General features: G+C 44.1%; 1 protein-coding gene across 5 annotated transcripts in view; it reads left to right on the forward strand.

Annotated features, from left to right (window-relative positions):
- The window catches only part of LOC148442276 (claudin-16-like), a 263777-nt gene that overhangs the window by 80247 nt on the left and 158899 nt on the right, over positions 1-24631 (forward strand). For 4 of the 5 annotated variants that reach the window (XM_088464095.1, XM_088464094.1, XM_088464097.1 and 1 more), the window contains exon 2: positions 7252-7381. The exons of the other annotated variant lie outside the window; for it this stretch is intronic. In XM_088464095.1, coding sequence (XP_088320221.1) covers positions 7268-7381 — 114 coding nt within the window. In that variant the 5' untranslated portion in view covers positions 7252-7267. The remainder of the gene's footprint in view (positions 1-7251; positions 7382-24631) is intronic. 5 annotated transcript variants of the gene reach the window in all.

Here is a 24631-nt window from a genome sequence, read left to right on the forward strand (position 1 = left end):
CAAGTGCCTCTGTAATCAACTTTATGACGTTTCTACTTTATGAAGCCACTACCACATAAATTCACACTTACAAGATATCATACAAATCAGACAGATCTATTATCTTAATGAAGTTAGGGCCTGATTCAGCACAGATCGCAAATCTGCAATCACGTGCACCAGCTCTCTGCGAAAATATGCAAATGAATGCGATCGCAGTGCAATCTCAGTACTATACCAAGACGCCCACCATTGTATAAAGCTGCCCACTTCCTATTACATACATCCGCAAGTCAGCAAAAAAATCGGTAACATTGAGTAACATCGGACCCATACACATATGGTGCGTATACACTCCACGATATCGTGTAGTGTGTACCCGGCAGGCTGTGCTCATGTCGTTCATGACATTGAGCACAGCCGCTGAACGATATCATTATCGATATCGTTCAGCGCCAGGCTCTCTCCCCCATTCCCCAACATGCAGCAACCTGACGAGGTCGTCAGATTGTGCTGCATGTTCAGGCGATGGACAATGTCGGAAACGACCAGCGGGAGTGCGCATCACTGGTCGTTTCCTACATAAAAGTGCACGATTTGTGCACGATTACTGAGCGATTGCACGATTACGATGTTGTAATCGTGCAGTCGCTCAGTAATATCGCCCAGTGTGTACCCACCAATAGTTGTAGTTGATCTGACCCTGATTCACAAACTGCAAAACTTCCTGTCACCATCTAGACCTCTGGCTGCATATGGCATCGCAGCGGCTTAATTATGCACGCCCTTCTAAAGGCATTCAAATGCACTGGCACGCCTGCATTCCTTCAACCACCCCCCTCTCCACCCCAAACGGTGCTTCCTGTCATTAATTTATTTGTGCCGCTGCGTGTCCACTGCATTCGCATACCCGATCACAGTGGCCATGCGATCCATCCTGAATCAGGCCCTTATTCATTAGATGCAAATATATTTATTCGCATTTTGCTACTTATGCAGAGTTGACTGCAAGCTCAAGATGTGACAGCTCTACATATGGAGCATATGTCCTTCCATCCCCAATGCAGGTAACAGGAGCAGAGGAGCCAGGAGTATGACAGCAGGTGTTGATTCACCTAATTGGCTCTATCCAATTAGGTGTGAGTTCCCTTGCAGCCCGAGGAAGAGGTACTGTATATTTAATAAAGTGAGAGTTTTTAGAAGTGAAGATGTTGCCCATAACATCCAATCAGATTCTACTTAACATTTAACTAGCACCTTCTAGAAGATAATAGCTAGAATCTGGTCGGTTGCTATGGGCAACATCTCCACTTCTAAAAACTATCACTTTAGTAAATTTACACCTGGGTGTAGGCTGTATGCTGCAGTTATGGCATTCCTGGGTAGCCCCATAGGTCTGCATACAAAAATGTGTGAGTCGAGGGGTGAGAACTGGCCATGAGGGGGGCTAATTGGAGTGTATTTGCCGCCATTTCTAACAACTTGATACAGCAACTCCCCCTTTCACAGCTAATTGGATGACCTCTATAAGTACAAAATATTTTTAAGAACACAGGGGTCGATTCAGACCCAGACACTAAGCTGCCCTCTCTCACAGACAAAAGGGGCCGGGTATGCAAATTCCGCGATCGCACTGTCTGGTGTAAGGACGCCCTCTATGTCTTAGAGAGCCACGGCAGAGCGAATGCACACCAGTCTAAAGACGCCCACGGTTATTTCTTTACACACATCATCTCCAGGAAGTGTATGATTAATCAGAACCATCAAGAGCCATCGGAGCAGCACGCAGCGCTTGAGGTAGACCCTACCCCACCGCAAGCACTGCGATCACTGCAGGCTGAAATACAACCAAGTGACATGTATAATGACGCTTCCATGCTAATTATTCACACCCATAAAACTCAGTTTTGATACCAAGACACGCCTGCGTTCACAGCACCACTCCTCCGTTCACAAGCACCTTCCCCTGTTACCACCCACAAATGGCACATTCTGTCACTCATAGTAGCGTCCAGTATTTGTACTACGAGCGCACGATTCCCGGATGCAGTGACTGGTTTGCGCATTTATATTTTGCTGCACGTGCAGACGGGCAATAATCACCCATAGCGTGAGTCCGTGGCTTAGCGACCAGGTCTGAATCCAGCCCACAGTGCACAACACCAGTTTATTTAAAAAAAAAAAAAAAGTGGGCAGTACAGGGTAATCCTGCTATTATAGAGTCAAATTGCTGCAGTTACTCTATATGCATAATTTGTGTCTTAGACGAGGTCAGAAAATCAGATGTGGCCCTGGTCATCATCAGCTTACAACTAACACCATGATGTGCACCTGAATAAGCTCCCCTTTCAAACAGCACTTTTCAGTGACTGTCTTGTGCACATTTCGCACCAGTACTTTGGCTGCATCTACACATCCACTCAAACCTAGTTCTCAGCCTCTTTCGCGAAAAGACATAAATGCACAATAAAAAACAATAGAGCAAGTTGCTGGGGGAAAAAAGCCACAACTGTTATGTCAAACTGAATGAAGTCCAGTGTCTTCACCATATATAGAGACATCGCACCGCTGCGATGTTGCCACACAAAGACCAGTATTCATTAGGGAAACAAAAGCCTAATACATTGTGGCCTATTTATCATACCTAAAGTTTCCCTGGAGGTAATTAGGTTTAGAACTCACATGGAGTTCTACCTAATTAATGGAGGAATTCATCCTTCCTCCTCTCCATAAGTATCTATTTAGAAAAGCTGTAATTTTTGCGATGACAGCTTTTCGGGAAATAGATAGTTATCCCTCTCTACACTAACTTACCGCAGCTGGAATCCGTGCTGCGCATGCGCTGTTACATCTGTAAAGCCAGTGCATGTGCAGCACTACCTACAGATATGGTAAGTTTGTGTGTGTCCCCTCGACTCAAGCTTTTGCCCTTCTGCTCCACGGGAGGTTTCTGTCCTCCCTGAGCTCGCCTTAGGACACCTGCGTTATGGTTTGACAGGTGTACCGCCCCAGTCAAACTCCCCACCTGCCACTGCCCCCCTCCCCCCTCCGCTCACCCCCCCCTGTCCACCACTTACCTGCCTGCGCAGCAGCCTCCGGCTCCGTCTGCTATGCTGACATTGTGTTCTTCCAGCAGAACACAGTACTGTTTAGAGAAAAAAAAAGGTTTTTTTTTTTTTTTCTAAACGTTATTTTGTTCTGCTGGGAGAACACAATGTCAGCATAGCGACGGAGACAGAGGAGAGACCAGAGCGCCGGAGGAAGACATCGGGGGACCTGCCCAGCTGGAAGCAGGTAAGTGTTACTTACTATATGCACCACCTCACAGTGGCGTATGGGAACACCATCAAATTCTGAAAATACATAATTTACTAATGCATGGGGAGTGTGGAAATGAATGCAGGGGGACTTAGCAAGGAGATATCAGTGATATCTCCTGTGCTAAATGTGTTCATGAATACTAAAATAACGTTAATTAAGGAAAATGTCCTTAAAAACGTTATTTTAGTGTTGATGAATAGGCCCCATTGTCATGTAAGTCCTAAAATTTTAAAGTGACAATGGAACATTCTTCAAAGTGAAAGTATGAATAAAATAAACATATCTCTTCATAGACTCTTTAAGTTCCCTACCGGCCTCAGGCATGCTTAAAAAAGAAATTCCCTGCAAGGTACTTTACATCTGGTGTTTATCCTTCAACTGGCCTGTCAGGTTCTCTGTAGCAATCCAGGTAACTCTACCAATGCGTTTTAACAGTGTGTCTCTTTCCAGGCCTTGAGAAAAACACATTTTTGAAGCATGTGGATCATACTTGCCAACATTATATAATGGAGGTGGCTACTGATGAGTGACAGAGATGGCAAACTGAGCCAATTTTCCCTGCCATCGGGATGCAATGCAGGCAATCGCAACATTGCGCACAGGGAGAGCAGGGCTATGATGACACACAAAGAATCAAGCCATCATTCCCCCTACCCATTTTACTAGGAAGTGGATGGGACGCAATAGGATGCCAAACTCAACATGTAGTCTGTGGGACTCTCCAAACACTTAGGAGTCTTTTGGACATCCCAGGAGAGTGGGCAGGAATGACATCAGTAGAGGGAAGCAGAGCAGTGCTATGGCTGCGATGGAGCAAGCATTGGGGTAGGGGGAAGCGGTGCATATGCAGTGAAGCGCCAAACACTGCTACACTGTGCAGGTGACAACCGCTGTAATCATAGAGCCCAGCACTGACCCTGACTGTAAATGTAACTGATGTTATATACCTCTATGTTATAAACACTCACTAAACTGGTAATCAGCATAGACACATATTATGTAGAAGTTTTATGTGTATAACATGGGGTAAATTGATGTGGAATGGGTAGAGGAGTTATTATATGTGGGGGGATAAATGTATATGTAATATGTTACAAAATATATTGTGAGCTTGACCAGGGGAATTATTCTCCAATGGTGTATACTTTATTCCTGTGTTGGATATTCATAATGAAAAGGAGAAGGTTCTGGAAGGGACAGCGTGAGACAGTTAACGGCTGGAAGGAGAGGGTTGTGCGGAGAGAATGAGGAGAGTATAAATACCTGCCCCAACTCCCGTACTGGCAGACTGCTGTTCCCCCTCCTGAGCGAACCTTCCCAGTCACCGGCGCTGCAGCAGAGCTATAAAGGCACTAAGTAGTCAGAGACTAATAGAACTATTGCAACTGGTGTTTAGGAATGAAAAACTATCAATATATTGTACATAATTAACTGTTAATTAGTTGATGCTATTTGTTGCTTAAGGTTAAGGGAAGTAGTATGGGGGAGTTATAATTTATATTGGTGGTAAATGTGTCTAGGCTAACCAATGGTATTGCTGTATATGTGTTTCTTCTGATTTTATTTTTCATACTATGAATGAAAGGGTGATCCAATATTTGATAAAAGAAGGTTCATTCTACAGTACCAGTATTCTACTAAATGGTATGGTAATTACTCTAAACAGTATATACTCCCAATTTATTATTCTGACATGTACTGTAAAATATAAACGGTTTGTGTGAAATAAATAATTTATACATGTAAACACCTAAAATACACTACAACCAAACACCCATTACTTATTGTATACTTACTTTAACACCATGGGAGTGAAAACAAAATATCCAACTTCAGTGTAGACCTATACATAAAAAGGAAAGGAGAATAGTATTATTTAAAATTATATTTTATATAACACCTACTGTGTAATCAACCCTAATGGTTGACAGTTGTATAATAATACTTTTAGATTTCCCTAGCATTCCCAACACTACATACAAAGGTAGACCAAAGCTAGGGTGGAGATATTTAGTATCCAACGTTATATAGGGTACATATATATCCACTCCTGGCCTTACCACTAACTAAACTTTGCAAAAGAAGTGAGGGAGGGAGGAATATTGGTTTTAGGGTGACATTTAAAAAATATATAAAATACATTTAGAAGCAAGCCAGTTCCTCATGTTCTTGACATGCCAACTGAAAGTGGCATGTACTGTGTGAACCACAAAAACAGCAGACCCAATTAGAACTATAGCGTGGCATAATAGGAACTAGGGGCATTACAATGGGGCATATTATGAACTGTGGGCCTGATTCAGATCCGATCGCGAGCGCTATGCACTCGCAAGCGGGTCAATGGTGGCCCAGTGCGCATGCTGGGTGCATGGGCGGGCCGGGGGCGTAGCTGCCCAGACGGAGGCGTTCCCATGGGAACGCCTACCGTCTGGGGCCGGCCCCACTGACATCACAAGTGATGTCAGCGGAAGTGCTTTCGGCTCTGGTAGAGCCGAAAGCACTCTAGGGCTTGCAGCAACGAGACCCTACCACAAGGGTCTTGTCGCAAGCCCGATGGTCGCGATGGTCTTGACCATCGCGACCATCTTCGTGGCCACTCGCTATAGCTGTGGGTGGTCACTCACAGCTATGCGAGCGGCCAGGAGGCCATTCTGAAAAACAAGAGGTACGGCCCTGATTCAGAGCAAGCGTTCTGTCAGAGCATCCGGCTTTGAATCAGGCCCTGTGGTCACTAAAATGTGCCATACTATATACTGTATTGGGTTTGCATACTATGAACTGGGGTCACTGTGCGGCATATTGTGAACTGATGGCACTACAATGTGGCATATTGTGAACTGGTGATACTATGATGTGGCATATTGTGAACTGGGGGTACTGTGTGGTATAATGTGAACTAGGGCACTACTATGGGGCATAAAATAAGCCTCTGTAGTGAGAAGAATGTCTCTAGAAACATTGAGATGGGGCCATCTTGAAAATGTAGCCATGGGGCCCACAAAGTTCTAACTGATTGTTACCATGTATTTTATACAAAAGCCAAATGGTGAGGAGTGTACAAATATTTATATCATGCTCACATCTACATACTAAATGAATACTTACCCCTCCCCTGCCAATTCTCCAGCCATCAGACATGAGCATATGGTGTGTAGAATTACCATTCTAGCACACTTTTACTGGCAATGCTAGATCCAGGGCTGTATACTATTGGGAAAACCAGACAGGTGTTTTGGGCAGCACTGTTCGAGGTGAAGCTGGTGTATTTCCTTATCCCAGCTATATGTTCATTTTGCTTTTCTTACTCTTTAGTCCTTAACAACATCTACTTTTCCCAATAAAGATAATATAGTTTTTGTATAGTAATGTCCATTTGTGGCTTACCATGCCGTATGAACAGTTGTTTTTAAGAATTAAACTTTTTTCAAATGTTTCACCACCAAAAGAGTGCACAATGCATTAATTCACTCACACCATAATTTTGTTTCCCAGACAACATTGCTTCATATAATAAATTAAAAAAAACTGTTAGGATGCAGCTGCAACTTTGTATCTATCAAACAATCTAAGGCTGGTTACACAACTGAATGACATGTCCGCTGAGCCAAGGATTCGAAAACCGACTGGCCAATTGTTAAGCCAATACAAACTTACGAATCTGCCGCTCAAAGTGTCTGCCACAGCTGGGTTAGCATTTAAATTAGCCTGCCCAGTGGAGATGTCATTCACAGGTGGTCTGTGCAGCAAGTGAACGGCCGGTCGGCAGGTCGCACGTACACACAGCCAGATGCACTGATATCTCCGCAAAATATATCGGCATCTGCTGTGCTGCATAGTACAGGTGCACTATGCCAAATGACATTCATCGGCTGATTGAACGACAGATCACATAATGTGTACCCAGCATAGATATCGGTTTCTTGATGTGCAAGGAGCTTTTTTGTGTTTAAGACCTCCAGAGTTAAGAATGATCATGATGCTGCAGTTCCTGTCCCTCTGTCTGGCTCTTGTCTCAACGGTGTTTCTGGTTGTAGCCACGTGGACTGACTGCTGGATGGTGAATGCAGATGACAGCTTAGAGGTGAGTAAAACAAATAATTTACAATAAAGTGACAGGAATAATTCACGTTTTGCATTCTAAGCAAGTGTTTACTTGGCCTATGTTACAAGCCACGGTGGACAGCGCAGTGTTTCACTACCTACCTGGTTGCAAGGGGATCTGAATGCCAGCGTTAGTAGCTGCTTTGCATGCTGGTCCCAGTCATTGCTAGGAGACTGAGACACCAGTGTATGAGATTAGAGGCTGCACAGGAATGTCTGCAGCTACTGTTTAATTGCTTAGATTCTCACTAGTTACTCTCCTATGTGCAGCAGCTCACCTGTAACTTATTTCACTTGCAGGGGGTTGGTCCTAATTGAAGTTTTTTGTCATTGGTCTGTGTTAAAAGGCAGACAGGCCTTAACCTCTTTGTCAGATATAGCTTCATGCCTTGGTGTAAGCATGCTGATTTGAGTGCCTGTTGAATACTCTGTACTGCAGGTATCCTGAATCTATGGTTGGGTACACAACTACACACCTGAATGACTGGCAATCGCGCTGATCTTCATGGCAATTTGCCTTCACCCTGGACATCGCATGATTGCCAGTATACACTACACAATTTAATGAACGATGGAACGATCACTTGTTCTGTCCTTCATTAGTATGATTGCCGCCCCATGTGATATTGTGTGATTGGCCGTGCAGCGCGGACAATCACACGATATCGCATGTGACCGTGGGAGCGTGCAAATGTGGGCATATACACTGCACGATATGTCCGATTTGTCACTCCAATTTGGCTAAACCGGCCAAATCAGGCAGATATCGTGCAGGTGTGTACCAAGCCTATCTGTGATTTCCAGTTTTATCCATGGTCTCCTGCTCCCTGAATCACCTGTTGTTAAGTATGTATCACCTTACTTAATATTGGAAAAGTGTAATCTGTTTGCAGTTACCATTATTAAGCTATCTGTTGTTACAGCCCCTGCTGATATTGTCAGAAACCATGAGTTTAATTATACAGTCTCATTGTACTCACATATGGTATACTACTAATCCAGAATTAAGCCTGTGATCACCTCATTATTGTATAAACTTCTACTATCCTGAGTTTAAGATCTGGTGGCATCTCAGTACTGGTGAGAGCATCTCTCTCTATGTGAAAAGGGCTGTTGTTATAGGCAGAAGACCTCTGTAGTGTGGTTCTAGAAGGTTTATGCAATTGATTTAGGTGTATCATAAAAGCGTACTTCCACGTGTGTTTTTTTTGTAGCGGTCTGCTAGTAGCATTATAAGTGCCCCATCACACATGCACACACACACACTACATGTCCACAAATGTTAAGAAATGTAAGATGAGTAGTTTCAATACAGGCCTTCTATTCAAACAGATAATTTGTTACATGGGGGGAGAAATATATAAAACCATCTAGAGAGTGGACATATGGAGAAGTTACCCACAGCAGACAAACGGCTTCTAGATAGAATTGATCAAATACATCCTATGAAATTTTAGATTTAAGCTGATTGGTTGCTATGGCAACTTCTCCATTTGTCCTACTCTCTAGAAGGTTTGATACATCTGATAAAACAAGAAAGAGCAAGCAAATGTGCACCTTGGTAAAACCATGTTGCGCTGCAATTGGGGCAGATGTAAAACTTGCAGAGAGATTTAGATTAGAGGGGTGTCCAAACTCAAATCTAAATTGCAGTGCATAAATAATGATGTCCAGCATTTGTGGGCTCCATTGCAAAAGCAGACGGTATTCACCTTGAGGCATGTCTAAACAGAAATTAAAATTGCTGTGTAAAATATGAAACTGCATGTGCATCCATGGCACCTCCCACAAAGTGTGCCAGACAGCAGGCATATCCAGCCTGTGCTAGGAACTAAAAGGAAATAAAATAAAAAATTACAGGCAGTATATATCATACACCATTGGGATTAGGGAGACTATATAATACACATTTGTTTGCAGTTTATCCATTATGGTTGTAAATGATCTGATGTTTGCACTATCTGCCTACTTAGTTGACATACATGATTAAATGAGTGGTGATTTGCATACAGTAAGTATTATATATAAATTAAAACATATAGATTTTTTTTGGAGGGGGGAGTGAACTTGTCTCCCTAATCCTAATGGTGCATTATATAATGTGGTGTTTAAGAAGGCTATAATTCACTTACAAGTTAGTCTAGTATAGGGATGGCCAAGAGGAGGATTAGCACCTGGAAAAAACTTTCTTTCTTTGTGAGAACCACATAATTACAAAAGGTACACTATCTACTTTACATTGTTCCAGACTATTGAGAATTGGACAGTTTTATGATCTGTACCTCATTTTGTGTTTTTTTTATCAATTGGACTCGAGAATTTTTAGCAGTATTTTATGTTTATTTACTTGTGGTTCATTTTAATTTTTGTGACTATATGGAATAAATCTATATGACAATTGGAAAAATTCTCATTTTTTATTGGTCAAGAAAGAAACCTTTATAGGAGGAACCAGTTTGATTAACACGTGAGTTTGGGTACGCCCTGCAAAGACTATTTAACTATTAGTATATAGTACCTTGATGTGCTTATAACCCACTCCTATATTAGTGTACATCCCTCTTCTACTATTCAACACTGGCTGTATAAGATTTCACTACGTGGGATTGTGGGAACCACCATAAAGATAACTTTATACACTGGTTAATATATAAGTGAGTATGGTAAGTTAGCCAAATTCGAGAATCTTTTCTGTATATATACATATATATGTATATAGGCCCTGATTCAGAGCCGGACGCTCTGACCAGAGCGCTCGCTCTGAATCAGGGCCCTCCTCCATTAAAATGGAGCGTCCTCCTGGATGCTCGTATAGCTGTGGGTCACCACCCACAGCATATACGAGCGTCCAACAAGATGGTCGCGATGGTCTTGACCATCGCGACCATCGGACTTGCGAGTGAAACCCTGTGGTCAGGTTTCTCAACCACAAGCCCTGGAGTGATTTTGGCTCTATCAGAGCCAAAATCACTCCCACTGACATCACTAGTGATGTCAGTGGGGCCGGCTTCAGACGGTAGGCGTTCCCATGGGAACGCCTCCGTCTGGCAGGCATGCCCCCGGCACACCCACCAAAGGGGGCGTGATGTCAATCAACATCGACAGCACGCCCCCTTTGGTGCGAGACCCGGAGCGATGGAAAGTCCTTCGCTCGCCGGGTCTCGCGCATGCGCACGACGGAGCTCCCTCCGTCGTGCGCATGCGCAGTGGGGAACATCGACCCACTTGCGAGCGTACTGCCACTCGCGAGTGGATCTGAATGCCCCCCATAGCTCCATTGGTTTCTCTTGTGCAACAAGATATGTAGATATAACAATACCGCACATTGTTGGTTATTCTTTTCTTTTTTATGTTAATTCATCAAGGAAAAGAACATCAAAGAAACAATTATTACATAAATCTCAAGAAATTTATCATAAGTATAAGGTGTATGGTTTATTGGAAAGCTCTTTTGAATTTTACCCTCTTGTGTTTATATAGATTGTATATTTCCTTGTAAGATTGGGTACAAATCGAGCAGCTTATCAGGTTATTTTGTGCCCTGATTTCTCCATTCCTCTTTGAGTATGATTAAATGAGTGGTGATTCGCATATAGTAAGTATTATATATGAATGAAAAAAAATTAATTTTTGTGTGTGTGTGGGGAAGCGGTGATCTAGTCTCCCTAATCCTAATGGTGTATGATATAACGTGGTATTTAAGAAAGCTATAATTCACTAATATGTTAGTCTAGTTTAGGGATGGACATCGATGGTCACCATTGATGGCACACGCTGTGTGCTGGGCTGCTGTGAGAGAGGGGGGGCAGCGTCGGACCCGGGCCCCCGCTGGGCCCCTCAGGAAGCCCATGCCTGGGTAAGTTGTACCCGCTCCCCCCCAACTCAGCGCCCCTGCCAGCAGCGCACTGAGCTGTGCGCGGCCAGTGCCGGAGTTATAGACTCTGGGCACTAGAGTGTGCCCAGAGTCTATCATGTATGCACAGGTCACCGGGAAAATGGCCATGGCGGCCATTTTCCCTGTACTGCACATGCACAAACGACAGGAAAATGGCCACCAAGGCCATTTTCCAGTCATTTTACAGCGCCGGACCCCTGCGCCGACATGGAACTCCAGAGAGGTAAGTAATATTATGGGTGCAGGGTGTGCAGTACGGGGCCCCCCTGGACCCAGGGGCCCATGTTCCCCGCACACCCTGCACCCATTATAGATACGCCCCTGGTAAAGAGATATGTGAATTACAGGTTTTTTTTCTTTGGTTTATTTTAAATGTTTCATGCCGACTGCTATAAACTACAAAGCACAGCATAGTGGAGAGTGCAGAATAGACAATGAAACAGAAAAAATTCAAGTCATAACCTGCTATCAATAGCTGGATGTAGTCTTGGGATGGGCACACAAGCAGTATGTTTTTGTTTTGATCTGTTAAAAATTGTGTTATGCGGCTTATGCCAGCATCTAGCTTTATGGGATGCTGTGGATGTTCAGCTCTGTGCATACAAAAATATTTTAAGTAAGAATGCATAAACTGCTTTTTGGTGTATTACATGAGATATTATACTGCAAAATGATTGGCCGCTTTTGTGGAAGGATATGCTTACACGAATAACATCCATTTATTGGGATCATACGTGTGGAGCCCTGAAAGTGTTGTGACCTAGTGCACAAAGGGCATGAGTCAGGAGGTTTGAAGAGTGCTGGAAGGTGGCTTCAAATAAGAAAATAAAGCATAAGCAGCACTCAGATTAGCATACTCACAAGATTTTTTTAAATGCACGCACATTAAATTTAGAATTTTCCAAAATTGTGATTGATCTTATTACACTATAAACAGGTGTATACACACTATACACCTGTTGGTGCTTTGTGCTGTCTGTGGTCTGGAGTAGCAGGGACCTACTGTACCAAGAGGAGCAGCTAATTTCCTCTACATGGACTATGGGCCAGATTCAGAGCTGGACACCATGGAAATTACGCACACAGACTGAGCAATTGTTTGCCATTGCACATAGATATAAGACGTACCGCGCATGTGCAGCGATCGCATTGCTATGAGCGCACAGAGGAATCTATGGCAAAACGAGTGACAGGCTGTCAGTGTTTGGGGGTGGTGACAGGGGGTGGTCTGACAAACGCAGGTGGATCTGCCTTTTTAAACTGTTTCATGTGCATGCATAAATTAGCCCAAGCGATCTTCTACGCAGCTCTGTGTACCAGGATAGCTCCCAAGACTGCGGCAGGCCAGACCTGCTGTAAGAGCAAGATGGCTGCTCGATGTGCATCGATGTGTCCGATATTTATTATTTACGCATGTAAGTGATGTCATACACTTAGGAGAAGGCAGCGGTGGGCATCCTTATGCTTGGATAAGCTTTGCAACCATTATCAAATTTTCGCAGCAGCGATGCATACGAAATCACAGCTGCGATTGCATTAGCGTCTATCTCTAAAATTGGCCCAATATACTTTTTCAATAGTGACAAGTTGGATTACATATAGTGCAGGATAAAGGAATAAGGGCCTGATTCAGAGCCGCTCGTAAGCGGCCGCTCGTTCACTCTGAGCGATGTTCGCACAACTGCGCATGCGTATGGGTCGTAATGTGCATGCTCAAACCAATCATTACGGTCGGGAATCGTGCGCTCGCAAAACAGTGAGGGGCTGCTAATTTAATTGACAGAATGTACCGTTTGTGGGTGGTAACAGGGGAAGGTGCTTGAAAACGGGGGTGTGGAGATCCGAACACAGGCGTGCCAAAACGGTCAAAAGGGCGTTTAATGGGAGTGCATAATCAGTAAAGGGGCATCATCGACCATGTCACTTGGTTGTCTTTTAGCCTGAAGTGCTCGCAGTGATAGCGGTAAGAAAAACCTACCACAAGCACTGCGAGCAGTTCAGATGCCTTTCGATGTACCCGATTAATCTAATAAATACCGGAGATAACGTGTGATGCGAACGGCAAAGGGGCGTCTTTACAAAATAGTGAGCAAATTTTTCGTTCGCTCGCTCAGACATAGAGGCGTCATTAAACCGCAAAGAGCAAGCGCTCAATTTAAATAGCCGGCCCCTTTTTTGGAATGACCGTCCGCAAACAGCGTCCGGCTCTGAATCAGGCCCTAAGTTTGTGTTTCTATATGTGTGTGTGTGTAAATAGAGATGTGCGCAGCCCCTGTGTTTTCTTTTTGTTTTTAAATCTTCATCTTGTTTTGTTTTTGGAATTCTTTAAAATTGGTAAAAACAGCTAAATTCATGTCATTTGGACCTGCTTTTGTTTCTACAGTATTAATAACATCAATTTCCAGTAAATTTTGACAACCTCACAACACACAATATTGTTTTCACCTATAATGGCCAAAGGCAGCAGCAAGCTGTCTGGCTAAGCTAAGCAACTCAGCAGTGGCATGAACATATAGCAGTTTAAACATACTTGCTGACTTTTCTGTGGCGACACAACCGCATCATCATGCTGAGATCACAGGCATTGTTTAGTGGGGTGGGGATACAATGACACAGATCAGTCCGAATTGTGTCATAAGCCCCCTGGACCACCCACTTGTGCACTGTAAGTGGGTGGTTGCATGGAGGGGGTGTGGGCAGCTAGAGGGAGTGTGGGAGCCTTGCCCTCTTTTCTGGGCTGTCGGGAGCACCACCCAAATGTTGGGAGCCTCCCAGCCAACCGGGATAGTAGGCTAGTATGAGTTTAAAAGGATATAGCACATCTATGAAACATTGTTGCACTGCAATGGCAGACAGGATGGTAGTTTAATAATCTATATGACCAGCAGCAGATCCTGCCCTCTTACCTGAGGGAGGCTACCACTGCTGCTAGTCTGGCCATGGCCGGTCGGGTCCCGGCGCCTTCGCAATGAATTTGGTAGGCACCAGGACCAGCGCATGCACATGAGTGGCGGTGGCACCGTGCAGGCGTATAACACCGGCTTCCGATGGAAGCTGCTCTCTGCTAATCGCAGCCTGGACTGGAAGCCCCAGTTGGAGGAGACACCTCCCACTGGGGTTGCCTGTCCTGTGCATGACTGGCAGGTGGCATTTCCAATGGGAAGCCACCTCCAGTCACAGTGAGTGGTGGTGGCACTGCACATGCATCTAACACTGGCTTCTGGAAACTGCACTGTTTGCAGCCCTGAGAATCCCTGAAGTGCTGCACAAAAGGCAGAGCAGCAGCTTCCAATGGAAGCTGCTCTCTGCTAATTGCAGCCTGGACTGGAAGCCCCAGGGGGAGGAGACACCACCCCCTGGGGTTACCTATCCTGTGCATGACTGGCAGGTGGTGTTTCCAATGGGAAGCCACCTCCAGTCACAGTGTAGTGCAGTCACGGACTGTTCATTGATAAAATATCAACCAATCAGCTCTTACCTGTCAACACAGCCTGTAACATAACAGAGAAGCTGAGTGGCTGGTAGTTTATCATTTTCTGACTTATCACTTTCCACAGCTTAGTACATCTCCCCTTTGGAGAGAAAAACATTACATAGGACTTAAACCTAGGATCAAGCATAGTTGCCAAACTGTAGTGATCCAATTGCAAGATGTTACAAACCCTTCAGTCCTTGCAAAGCAAAAATAAAATCTTGATCTTCAAATCCAACATAATTAGCGGAATTGCTTAGCTTCATCTCCTCCTTCAGCTTATCTAGCTGCTTTTCCAGTATAATTAAGGGTATGATCTGACTCAGGCTGGCAGTGTCTTCACTCACTACATTGATTAAAATTGAAGTTGGTTTCAGTTGCGGAGATAAAACCGAAAGAATTCTCCAGTGTGCTGCAGTAAGGTGGGAACTTATCTCCCCCTCTCCTTATCTAATGGTGTGATGGTTTGTTAATGTTCCTCCAGTCTTTGTAGCATGTAAAGGGTGGAAATCCACCTGGTTAATATCTCTTGCTTCAGTTGGTGGCATGGCAAATTATACTCTTTTTGTCGCTGCTGCAATCTTCTACATGCAGTTGCTGAATGCAGAAGATGCCCAGAAATGTTATGGTCCATAGCCAGCATATCTTGCATGGACCTGTCATTTTTAAAGAAATTCTGAACCGCCAAGTTTATTGTGTGTGCAAAATATTGTACATGTTGAAATTAACCTAGTTGTAATACTCATGCTATGTTACTTCCGTTATCAGAAATGACAAATCCTGAGAAGTCTAAGTGAGTTAAGTCATTTTGTTTTCACATCCCTGAGTTTGTCCAAAAGAGTAGTACCTGTATGCCTCTTAGTGAAGCCAGTGATATAGAGAGTAGCATAACTGTAAATGAGCTTGCCTTGTGTGTTAGATGCTGCTTCTGAAGGCGATATACCCACCCAGTGGGCTGTCACAGTCATGTAATTTTTAGCTTGATCAGTATCAAGCTAAAGCTCAAGCTTATCCACATATCTGTAGTTCATTGTATAGTTGGTACAATGGCATTTTGCAGGAAACTAATAACTTTTTTAAATTTCCCAGTATACAGTATATATATATATATATAACAAATGTGTGCAGGACGGCACTCAGTAGACTCCTTTATGTCATTTAAAATGGTCCTTTATTTGCCAATGTTTCGGGGTCTCCCCCTTCGTCAGGGACAACAGGTTACAATAACAGGATGGTAAGAACAAACATATGTACCGTAGTCACAGGTAACAAACAACTTTCACTCACCTGCAGAACTCAGGCAGCCAAACGCCCAAACCACGCGCTATGGTCGCGGGAGTGTGATGTCATAAACCTGAGTCTGCACAAGTGTGTAACAATCTAGGTTGCTAAGCATGATTAATAACCATACCAAAACAAACACATATTACCAAATTTAAAATCCATAAATTAAAAATATACGTGTTTTTAGTTTATCTTTGAGGTTATGTGTTTATCCTATTATTGGGTACTGATATCTAGCTAGTCAGCTGCTTTATGTGAATTTTGCCTAATAGTCATTTCCGACAACATTGCTCTTGACACCAGCGGTGTTTATTGCTTAGTATTATAAACAACATAGACTTATCCTTCACATTGTATGTTTTGATTTTTAATTTATGTATTTTTAAATTTGGTATTATGTGTTTGTTTTGGTATGGTCAGGGCCGCAACTAGGGGGGGGCTGGAGGTGCACGTGCACCGGGTGAGCCGCTGTACCTGGTGCCAGTGACCTCCAGCCCGGCGCTGCAGAGAGGCTCCAAGCCGGACGTCCGCTGGTAATATTTATTACCAGCGGGCGCCCGGCTCCTCTGCAGCGACACGGTGTAGCCGGAGCTGGAGGCTGGAGTTCTCTCCCGAACTCCAGCTTCCGGCTCTCCCCACGGGCACTATGGGGGAGACGTCATGACATCTCCCCCATAGTTCCAAGGACCAGCCGGCGGACTGGACACAACGCTGGATGCAGGAGCGGGGTTCAAGGTAAGTATTTTTTTTTTTAATAAGCTGCACTACAGGGGCATTATTATGGGGGCAGGGGCATTACCACAGGGGCATTATTATGGGGGCATAGGCAATAAGGGGCATTACTAATGGGGCATGAGCACTACAGGGGCATTACTATTGGGGCATGGGCACTACAGGGGCATTACCACAGGGGCATTACTGTGGGGGCATGAGCACTACAGGGGCATTACTGTAAGGGCACTACAGGGATATTACTATGGGGGCATGGGCAATACAGGGGCATTACTATGAGAGTATGGGCACTACAGTGGCATTACTATGAAAGCATGGGCACTACAGGGGCATTAATATGGGAGCATGGGCACTACAGGGGCATTACTGTATGGTGTGCACTACAGGGGCATTACTATGGGGGTATTAACATATGGGCATTACTATGGGGGCATTACAATATGGGCACTACTGCAGGGGGAATTACATGGGGGGCGCCAAATTACTGTCTTGCCCCTGGTGACAAAAATCCAAGTTTCGGCCCTGGTATGGTTATTAATCATGAGAGCCAGTTGTTTAGCGACCTAGATTGTTACACACATCTGCAGACTCAGGTTTATGACGTCACACTCCCGCAACCATAGCGCATGGTGTGAGCGTTTGGCTGCATGAGTTCTGCAGGTGAGTGAAAGTTGTTTGTTACCTGTGACTATATATGTTTGCTTTTACCATCCTGTTATTGTAACCTGTTGTCCCTGATGAAGGGGGAGACCCCGAAACGTTGGCAAATAAAGGACCGTTTTAAATGACATAAAGGAGACTACTGAGTGCCATCCTGCACACATTTGTTATGGAGTGACTGGATCAGTCTGGAATGGCACCTTAGCAAGTATTTCTCATCCCTATTCTGGAGAGTGCCTGGTTGCAGTGTTGGTATATACAGTTAGGTCCATAAATATTGGGACATTGACAGAATTTTCAGATTTTGGCCTCTATTCACCACCACAATGGTTTTGAAATTAAACAAATAAGATGTGCTTTAACTGCAGACTTTCAGATTTAATTTGAGGGTAATTACATCCAAATTGGGTGAACGGTGTAGGAATTACAACAGTTTCAATATGTGCCTCCCACTTTTTAAAGGGCCAAAAGTAATGGGACTATCAACTCAAAAGCTATTTCATGGACAGGTGTTGGCTATTCCCTCGTTATTTCATTATCAATTAAGCAGGTAAAAGGTCTCGAGTTGATTCTAGGTGTGACATTTGCATTTGGAATCAGTTGCTGTCAACTCTCAATATGAGATCCAAAGAGCTGTCACTATCAGTGAAGCAAGCCATCATTAGGCTGAAAAATCAAAACAAACCCATCAGAGAGATAGTAAAAACATAGGTGTGGCCAAATCAACTGTTTGGAACATTCTTAAAAAGAAAGAACGCACCGGAGAGCTCAGCAACACCAAAAGACCCGTAAGACCACGGAAAACAACTGTGGTGGATGACAAAAGAATTATTTCCCTGGTGGAGAAAAACCCCTTCACAACAGTTGGCCAAATCAAGAACACTCTCCAGGAGGTAGATGTATATGTGTCAAAGTCAACAATCAAGAGAAGACTTCACAAGAGTGAATATAGAGGGTTCACCACAAGATGCAAACCATTGGTGAGCCACAAAAATAGGAAGACCAGATTAGAGTTTGCCAAACAATATCTAAAAAAGCCATTACAGTTCTGGAACAACATCCTATTGACAGATGAGACAAAGATCAACTTGTACCAGAATGATGGGAAGAGAAGGAAAGGAACTTCTCATGATCCAAAACATACCACCTCATCAGTGAAGCATGGTGGTGGTAGTGTCATGGCATGGGCATGTATGGCTGCCAAGGGAACTGGTTCCCTTGTATTTATTGATGATGTGACTGCTGACAAAAGCAGCAGAATGAATTCTGAAGTGTTTTGGGCACTATTATATGCTCAAATTCAGTCAAATGCTTCAGAACTCATGGGACAGCGCTTCACAGTGCAGATGGACAATGACCCGAAGCATACTGCAAAAGCAAGCAAAGAGTTTTTTAAGGTTAAAAAGTGGAATGTTATTCAATGGCCAAGTCAATCCCGTGACCTGAATCCGATTGAGCATGCATTTCACTTGATGAAGGTAAAACTGAAGGGAAAAAGCCCCAAGAACAAGCAGGAACTGAAGACATTTGCAGTAGAGGCCTGGCAGAGCATCACCAGGGATGAAACCCAGCGTCTGGTGATGTCTATGCGTTCCAGACTTCAGGCTGTAATTGCCTGCAAAGGATTTGCAACAAAGTATTAAAAAGTGAAAGTTAGATTTAGGATTGTTTAGTTTGTCCCATTACTTTTGGCCCCTTAAAAAGTGGGAGGCACATATTGAAACCGTTGTAATTCCTACACCGTTCACCTGATTTGGATGTAATTACCCTCAAATTAAATCTGAAAGTCTGCAGTTAAAGCACATCTTGTTTGTTTCATTTCAAAGCCATTGTGGTGGTGAATAGAGGACAAAATATGAAAATTCTGTCAATGTCCCAATATTTATGGACCTGACTGTATATATATATAAATATATATATATATATATATATATATATATATAGATATATATATAGCAAATTAAGTACTCCCAAAGTGTAAATATGTAAATGAACACAGCAGCATATTCCAGACTGGGATCAGTGCAAGAATCCCCCCAAGCAAATGTACAAAAAGCAAAATAATGCCTGAGAAGAATATACATGTGCAGTATATGTGCACGCTGATCAGTAAGTGTAGTGCAGAGCGCAGTGAGTGCGGTCCGCACTACACAGTAACAAGCACACCGTCGCTGGCACCATGTTGTACATTTGTAATACTCGACAGTGGTGTGTTTGTTTTAGCAGCCAATGACAGTCAGACAGACTCTCATTGGCTGCTGCGCCCGTTGCCAGAGCTGGCCTAGAGCTCACTCATGAGCTCCACCTTCCAGCTCCCACAGTGGGTGATGGGATAGATGTCTTGAGAGCAGAGAGGGCCGGGAGGACAAAGGAGTGGACAGCGGCAGGCACGTGGATTCAGGTAAGTGTTTGTTTTTGTGTCTTTGTCCTATATACAGTATGTAAAGGGCACAGCATAGGGGAGGGGGGACTACTCATACTTGCCTACCCTCCCGATTTGGACGGAAGCCTCCCGAAAATCGGGAGCCGCTCCCGACCGCCCGGAAAGGCAGGCAAGCCTCCCGGTCCCCGGCAACCCATCTGAATCACGCCATCGTGGCTGCAACCCCTGCTTCACAATGCCATTAATCTCGGGATTGGGAAGAGGGGACGGGGCCGCGATGACGCTGTCGCGCTGCCACACCCATGCTCCACCCCCGTTGATGCGTCATATTCCGGGCCGCACACCCATTTGATGCGACACCCCCCCCAGCTGAGGATGCGGAAGGAGGGAGCTAAAAGTCGGCAACTTTGGGACTACTACTGGGAGCAGTATATAAAGGGGCACTACTGGGGATACTGCATAGGGGGGCCACTACAGGGGGCACTGTATAAGGGCCACTACTGGGGCACTGCATGGGGGGACCACTCCTGGCGGCACTGTATAAGGGGCACTACTGAAGGCACTATATAAGGGGCACTACTGAGGGCACTGCATAGGGGGACCACTACTGGGGGCACTAAATAGGGGGGCACTGTATATGGTGCACTGTATAAGGGGCACTGGCACTACTGGGGGCACTGTATAAGAGGCACTACTGGGGCACTGTATAAGAGGTACTACTGAGGGGGCACTGTATAGGGGCACTACTGGGGGCACTGCATAGGAGGACCACTACTGGGGGCACTGTATAGGGGCACTACTGTGGGGACGGGCGTCTAAATCATGCTGGCTGTATTTATTTGCCTGCTGCATTCTTGTTTTTTAGTGAGAGGTGTGTGTGTATATGTCTGTGTGTGTCTGTGTCAGTCTGTGTGTACCCCGTCATAGACTGAGTGGTATATTTTACTGTAGTGGTCCTAAATCCTGTGTAAGCTGTTTCTATCTATCTATCAGTAACCAATGATTTGGAAACCCCACTTTCAAAATCCTGCGTTTGCCACTGTGCAGGGCTGTATATGGGCTTAACAGCGCACTGTTCTGGCCACACCCCCTTTGTGCATGACATCACTCATAGGGAACAAATCCACCAGCACCCGGAAGTGCCGCAGTGCCCGGTGCGTCTTCATGACACTCCGGGCAGCTGTACACATGGCTACAGCGCTACTGGCTTCAGGGTGCTGTTAAGGCCTGGTTGAGCAGCTCTGCCTCCCAACGCACAGCATATGCAGTTGGCATGCTTAGACGGCACACCTCCGTTATGTGTGGCTATGCCCCTTTTGCATGCATGAAGAAAGACTTGCCGGAGCCAAATTACAGTCACAGCCTGTCTCTGCTACAATGGTAAACAGAAGCATTGTGATTTATTTTTCATTTTACACTGTAAGGAAAAATATGAAACCAGTGGACAAGGCCTTGTAAAAATTATCTACTATATGATGACTGGGCTCCATCCAACTGCCAGGACTTTTTTTTAGTACCACTTCAGTGCTAATCTATGGAACTCTCTGCTGTTGGATTAAGTGGAAACAATCACCTTTGTGCATTTGTCCCCCTGGTGTGCTGCCTATGTGATAGCTGCACCTGCCAGTGCAATGCTTCACCTACTGGTGTAATTTCCACCTACTGTGACAGGATCCTCCTACAGGTGCTGTGACTCCGCCTACCATGGTGCATTGGCCTTGCTTACTACCATTGTGACTAATGATAACAATTTGATAACCCCGCCTACTTTTGTGTTGGGCCTAGCATATAGTTGATTTATTCCAAATGAAATGAGGCAATTTTTCATATTTTGCCAGGGCCACTTTAAATTCCAAATCCGCCCCAGTCTGGCATAGAATAAGCTTGAATGATAAAGCAAAGTAAATGTTGCAGGAGCTTATTGACAAGCCATTAGCAGGTTATCTGCAAATGGGAACCCGTTTTAACATTATTTTATACAGTGAATTTTTTACCCTATTTACCAAGACATAGACATTGGCAATTATAAATTTTACTTGATAATTAAGTGTCAGGGAGACGTATCAAGTCTTGGAGTGAGATAAAGTTAAGTAGTTGCCCAAAGCAACCAATCAGCTTATGTCATTTCAAAAGCTGTGCTAGATAAATAACAGTTAGAAGCTGATTGGTTGTTTTCGACAACTTCTCCACTATATCTCTCTCCAGGGCATGTTACATCTCCCCAAGAGTGCTGTACAAAAAATATGAATGTGTCTAGCTCAGTGGTTCCCAAACTTTTTGAATCACGCAGGGACGTTTTAAAAGAGGAGGAGGCCCGTGTGCAGCCTCCGTTTGGTCCCTCTCCTCTCTGTCGGCGGACTGAGGCCCCGATTCAGACCCAATCGTGACCACCCACAGCTTTTGCGAGTGGCCAGGTGATGGTCGCGACCTTTGGGCTTGAGACGAGACCCTTGTGGTACGGTCTTGTCTTCCGCAAACCCCAGTGAGATTTCGGCTCTAATAGAGCCGGAAGCTCACTACTGACATAACTGGTGATGTCAGAAGGACCGCCCATGAGCTGTCGATCAACATCGACAGCCGCCCTGTTTGTAGCGAGCCCCGGAACTAGTGAATTTCTCACTCACTGCGGGGCTCGCGCACATGCAATTCGCATGCCGTGCGTGCGCACTGCCCGACCATCGACCGGCTTGCGAGCGGGTCTGAATCAGGCCCCCGACCATCGACCGGCTTGTGAGCGGGTCTGAATCAGGCCCTGAGTGTGGTAGATTCTGGCTTCATGCCAGAATCTACAGCGCATGGACTGGTCACTGGGAAAATGATGCCCGTGCATATATTCCCGGGGACATCTTTTCTGCACATGCGCAGGTCACCAGGAAAATGTACAAATATTCAGTAGATAATGGATACCACTGCTGATGGTACAATGGTAATGAATCCGTTTAAATAAAATGTCATGAGTTAAAATTTTACAGTCTGAAGAATGTTCAATATATATGGATAGTAGACAATATGTACTCAATCCATATAAATAGTAGTAATCCAAATGTAGTTTTTCTCCAAGATATCTGGTTAGTACACTTCCCAAAGAGATGACTTCTCACTGTGGTTCTCCTTCCTCTCATATAGGTTCACAGTCCCAATATATGAAAAAGAAAGAAGGGATGCCAACATAGCATAAAACCAATTACATTTATTTATAATTGTGCAATTGAAAACAAATGTCCGCGTACCGTAAGAGACCTTTTAAGAAAGGCACAATGCAGAACATATAGGGGTATTTCGCTCCCCCTATAGAGCACTACCTTTCCCAATGCAGGTACTGTCAGTCAGCAGTCAATATGATCAGAATAACACCAACGCGTTTCAACCCCTCAAACAGGTCTTTATCAAGGTGTGTAATACAAAGAGTGAACTAACCAGAACTTAAATAGGGTCCCATATGCCCCTCCTTCCAATCATGGGTGTATACATAGTAGATTCAATAATTCAATTTGACCTTTAAAATAAGCCTTTTTGGAACTTTCTACTTACTTCAAAAGTTCCTGCAAGTTGGACAGCTCCATTCGCGAATGTCTATCAGTGAAGCGCTTCCTCGTGGTGCGTTCCACCCCTTGGAGCGCATCACGTGACTTCCGATTCACAACGGAAATGCTATCACCTCGTGATGCGTTCCACCCAATTTGGAATGCATCACCTGAGCGGGCACCAGTGACTCGCCTGCCGGCCCCGCAGTTTTAGTGTTGAGAGCAAATGACACATTATCACGTGTTGCGTTCCACCATGTGAGGCGCATCTCATAACTTCCGGTTTTCACGGTGATGTGGTCTCTACCTACATAGATGTGTATCAGTAACACATACCCAGTACCCTGCCTCACATCCAAGGTGCTGAAAATCTCAAGGCACTTATGCTGAACACATTCCACGTTTAGGGGAAATGATGTAGTAACATACATATAATACCTAGCTGGTAATCGGATCCTATATATAGATCCAACCATACCAGATATATTTCAATATACAAATATACTAATTCATAATACTCAGCGGGTCCACTGTTGTAAATAACTTAGCATAATAACATATGAATACATTTAAATATCATAAGCAAGGTATAAATATACATGTTAAAAAAGGGAGGGATCAAATAAATAGAATTTCTAAAATCTATGCCAAAATACACTCCGGAATTTAAAACATATAGAAATATACTCTATAAAAAGTATTCCTTAAGGATATATACAAGAATAAAATGGGGGGATTCCTTATAAAATATAAAATCTCTTAAAAACCCAATAATACTTAAAACATTCTCATAAGAACCATTTCAGTTCAAAATCTGCATTTAATCCGTAAGGTTCCAATGTCTTGGCTTCGTATATTAGTCTCATCTCTGCTTTGGCCAAAAAGGTTTCTGTGCCTTTGGTGCGCCAATTTCCCTCTACCTTTTTTATTCCAATAATGTATCTAATATCCTTTACGGAACTCTGATGCATTTCCTGAAAATGTTTAGACAGAACATGATTGGTCATACCCCTTCTAATATTACGCAGATGTTCTGCCCATCTCTCTCGTAACTTTCTTGATGCTTTGCCTATATTTTGTAGGCCGCATGTGCATTCAATAATATAAATGCAATTAACACTATTGCATGTCATGAATTCCTGAATTTTAAAAGATTTCTTATTAGAACTGGATTCAAAAGTCTCCATTTTCGTTATTTGGTTAGTGTGTGTGGTGCATATTAGACATGAGCCACACCTGTGGAAACCTGTTGTTTTAATATGACCAGTTCTTTTTTCTGG

The sequence above is a fragment of the Taudactylus pleione genome, unplaced genomic scaffold (assembly GCF_031769625.1).
Source record: "Taudactylus pleione unplaced genomic scaffold, aTauple2 ptg001575l, whole genome shotgun sequence".
Classification (NCBI taxonomy): domain Eukaryota; kingdom Metazoa; phylum Chordata; class Amphibia; order Anura; family Myobatrachidae; genus Taudactylus; species Taudactylus pleione.